Source organism: Papaver somniferum, unplaced genomic scaffold (assembly GCF_003573695.1).
Source record: "Papaver somniferum cultivar HN1 unplaced genomic scaffold, ASM357369v1 unplaced-scaffold_15380, whole genome shotgun sequence".
NCBI classification, from domain to species: domain Eukaryota; kingdom Viridiplantae; phylum Streptophyta; class Magnoliopsida; order Ranunculales; family Papaveraceae; genus Papaver; species Papaver somniferum.
The window spans coordinates 1-4,139 of NW_020624799.1; the positions used below are offsets into that span (position 1 = coordinate 1).

General features: G+C 35.1%; 1 protein-coding gene across 1 annotated transcript; it reads left to right on the forward strand.

The window, feature by feature from the left end:
* Positions 1-4: 4 nt before the first annotated feature.
* Positions 5-1,186, forward strand: LOC113336614 (cytochrome P450 94C1-like; the record flags this gene model as incomplete). Its single annotated transcript, XM_026582268.1, has 1 exon — positions 5-1,186. A coding segment is annotated over one exon (915 nt), but the record flags the coding sequence as incomplete, so codon positions are not given.
* Positions 1,187-4,139: the final 2,953 nt, after the last annotated feature.

Here is a 4,139-nt window from a genome sequence, read left to right on the forward strand (position 1 = left end):
GTTTTCATTCGGGTTAGATCCGGGTTGTCTTGAATTAGACATGCCCATGTCTGAATTTGCTGTTGCTTTTGATTTATCATCCAAATTATCAGCGGAGAGAGCTATATGTGTATCACCATTGATATGGAAAGTCAAGAGGTTGCTGAATATTGGGTCTGAGAAGGAATTGAGAGGAGCCATTAAAATGGTTAATCTTCTAGCTGATGAAGTTATTAAGCAGAGGAGAAAATTGGGTTTTTCATCAAACCAAGACTTGCTATCAAGATTCATGGGTACGGTCAACGACGACACGTATTTAAGAGACATTGTCATCAGTTTTGTTTTAGCCGGAAGGGATACGGTCGCCGCCGCGTTGACTAGTTTCTTTTGGTTGTTATCAAATCATAAGGAAATTGAGTCGAGGATACTGGAAGAGTCGAATCGGGTTATGGGTACGGATCAAGAGTTGAAACCGAGTTATGAACAAACAAGAGAAATGCCTTACTTACAAGCTTGTTTATATGAGAGCATGAGACTTTATCCACCAGTACAGTTTGATTCTAAGTTTGCTCTTGGAGATGATGTGTTTCCTGATGGTACGTTTATCCGGAAAGGTACACGGGTAACGTATCACCCGTATGCGATGGGTCGGATGGAACAAGTTTGGGGTTCGGATTGTCTCGAGTACAAACCGGAAAGATGGCTTCAAAAGGGTTTGTTCTCGCCAGAAAGTCTGTTTAAGTACCCGGTATTTCAAGGGGGAGTAAGGGTTTGTTTAGGAAAAGAAATGGCATTAGTTGAAATGAAAAATGTTGCTCTTTCTTTGATCAGAAGGTTTAAAATCATAGCAACTGATGAATCGTTAAAGAAACCGAAATTTGCCCCGGGGTTAACGGCGACAGTTAACGGAGGTTTTCCGGTTATGGTTAGCAAAAGATGACCCGTTTTATGATATGAGTCGGGTCGGGTTTGTGTAGGATCATGATACCCACTAGCGAGCATGTTAGCAATTTTTAGAGTAAAAAGAATATATATATTTACAGATAAAAATAGATGTATTAGGAGAGACCGTCGTGGGGACCCAAAGGCATCCCTTGTTTTTTCTTTGGGTTGGTCTCTCGGGCTGTTTCTCCATGGAGAAATCTCTTTTAAGTTTTTTCGGGTGTGCCTAAAATCATTTAATGTCTAAGATTGGATCTTATGGAGATGTCCAGGTTCTTCCCAAAATAAAAAACAGTCGTCTAAACCCTCTCTTTCCGTTAGCCTTCCCTGATGTATGGGAATCCTAGCGGGAAAACTTGGAAAACGGACAATGATTAACCGTTCTCAAAAAGCGTAAAATGCATTGTCATTAATCGTTCTACAACAAAAAACCGGTCAATGGTTATCCGTTCTTTTAAAACGGCTGCTTATTATCCGTTTTTAAAGAAACTTTTCCTTCTTCCAAAGGCTAATGAACGTGTGTAGGTCAAATAAAGTTTCAACATTCAACCTCTCTCTAACCAATTCATATCGGTTTCTCATCTTCTCCTTCAATACATACCAAAATATGTTTAATTCAAACATCTTCTTCATCGAAAGATTTGAATGGGTTTCATTAAATCCGTGAAGTTTACGCAAAAGACATATCATTCAAGGTTTAGCATTGATTTTACAATCTGGGTAGTAATCAGAATCGTGAGCCAGTGAATGTATAAAATTGTATTTGAAGATTATCATGATCTAGTGATTGAGAATCCATCTCCTTTTGCTTGTTCTAGTCGGTTTCTGAGTGATTTAACATTATTAATTGAAACTAAAAAAGGTTCCTATTTTTATCTCCCAAGAGATCGATGGGATAAAGAATTGGCTAAATAACAGAGACTGGGCGAATTCAAATTGGAAAGTTCTGTTGATGTTTGGATTTGAAATTGGATCGAATTTTTTGTTCTTGAGTAATCTTGTTTTGAAAAGGGGAGAATTTTATTTCATTGATTCTTTACTGTTTATGCCATAACGGGACTATCCGGTCTGAAGAGAACAGTTGATGCCTTTACGTTATTTTTGCTTAAAACGGCCAACCATTAACCGTTCCTTGATTTCCCAGGGAATTGCCACTAGGACTAGGCCTTTTCCAGGCTGATATGTAAAGTCATTTGGAAAGATTTTGGACATATCCATAAAATCCGCTCTAGCACGAGCTATCTAAAAAAGGCAAATGGTGATAATTTGCTTTTTTAATGAAATCCGACACCCAAGAGGTGAATGCTAGGGACGGGTATGAGAAGGGGCTAACTAAGCCTATAGCCCATCCCTATTTCTGGGCAAATATTATTTTTGTGTTAAACTTTTTTGAAATTTTAGTGTTTCCCCATTCATATTAAGTATTCCAACTCACTCATATATATATATAGCTCATTTACTATTAATTTTAATACAACATAACTCCGACCCATGAAATCATTCATACATCGAAGAAAACGGGTTTTATGGGATTAAAAATGGACATGTCCAAGACATTTAATAGAGCTGAATGAATTTTTAATTCAAATAATAACTAAACTAGGATTTAGTAAAAAATGATGTGACTTGGTATACTAGTGTGCTTCAAGGACCTAGCTTTCTGTTTTGCTAAATGGGTCTCTGACAAACTTCTTCAAACCTACTAGGGGTTTGAGACAGAAAAACCCGATTTCTCCTAACATATCCTTGTTTTGTATATCAGTGCTTTCCCGAACAATCACTTATGCAGAAAAATCACGTCTGATAACAAGTGTATATTAAAATTGAAGACCAAACATTTTCAGTAAGTCATTTACTATTCGTAGACGTCTGTCTCTTTTTATGTCATAATCTAATAAAATTGTTTACAGAATTTTGTAAGGCTTCGGGCCAACTTATTAACCTAAATAAATCTGGGGTCTTTTTCATCCCCAAAACAAAAAGTTTCATAAGATCTAGAGTTAAAGAAGATCTTAGGAGTCATTACAATTCCTCTAAATGATAAGTATCTAAGGTTACCTCTTTTCACCAATAGATAAAAAGTCACATGTTTTGAACTATCGTTTGAAAAACTGAAAAATATATAGGATGCGTGGTTAAAAAGGAGCTCATCTTAACACAACAGGGAAGACTATTATGAAAAATAATGTCACAACTTCATTATATGTTTATCGTATGAACTCTTTAAGGTACTGGAAAGTTGTGTAATAACATAACAAAATTTCAGAAGGATCATCGATGGGGAAAAATGAAAAAGAGGTTAATCATAAAGGTAAAAGGGGCGTTTGTCTTAAAAACTGGGATTTAATCCCTTGAGGAAGGAGGATTAGGAATCAAAATGTTCAAAACTTTACTGTAGGTATGATAGTTAATATGAGTTGGAGATTTAAAGAGAAAATTGATTCTCTATGTTCCTTCATGCTCAAATCTAAATACTACGTACCCTGACTGTGATACTCGTCTTCACATAAAAACTATTCCAAAAAGAAAAGATAGTTGGATTTGAAAAAGTTTTTTAACTGGAATCTACCAAATAAGGAAATATTGTTCTGCGATATATGAAAGATTAAGAAATTAATAATTTCTTCTGAAAACATGGAAGACAAAGTTCTTTGGACACTAACTTGAAAAGGTAAATTTTAGTTAACTCCTTGTATAACAAGATAAACTTAACTAGAACCACAAACAAGAAATGGAACAAAATAGAGTATGAAAACAACTCCATCTGTCAAAATCTTTATTTGGAAAGAAGCCGATGTTATTCTTCCATATAGAATGAGAATAGCAACAATTATACTGGGTGTAGATACTACTTGTGAATTCTACAATGAGAGGAAAGAGACTCTAACTCACCTTACCTTGGATCGTAATTGAAAGGAGAGGGTACCAACTGCACTACCAACTTTTTCATTCGGCAAATTTTATGGAAAAAATCCAATACAATTGCAAGTATACCAACTTAATGATCCTTGACAATATATTTATAAAGTTTATATCTTTATTTCTTCTCAATCAGAAAGTCTAGACAAAAGAGTCCATGAACCTGAATGTTTTGAAGAGTACTTGGATGATTTTAAAAATTAATATCCAACATCTGTCTAGTTGTGTTCAAATAATTGAATCCTAATTCTTCCAAGTATGAAAATTTTTATCTATCTTTCAAGATATGAATTCTACAA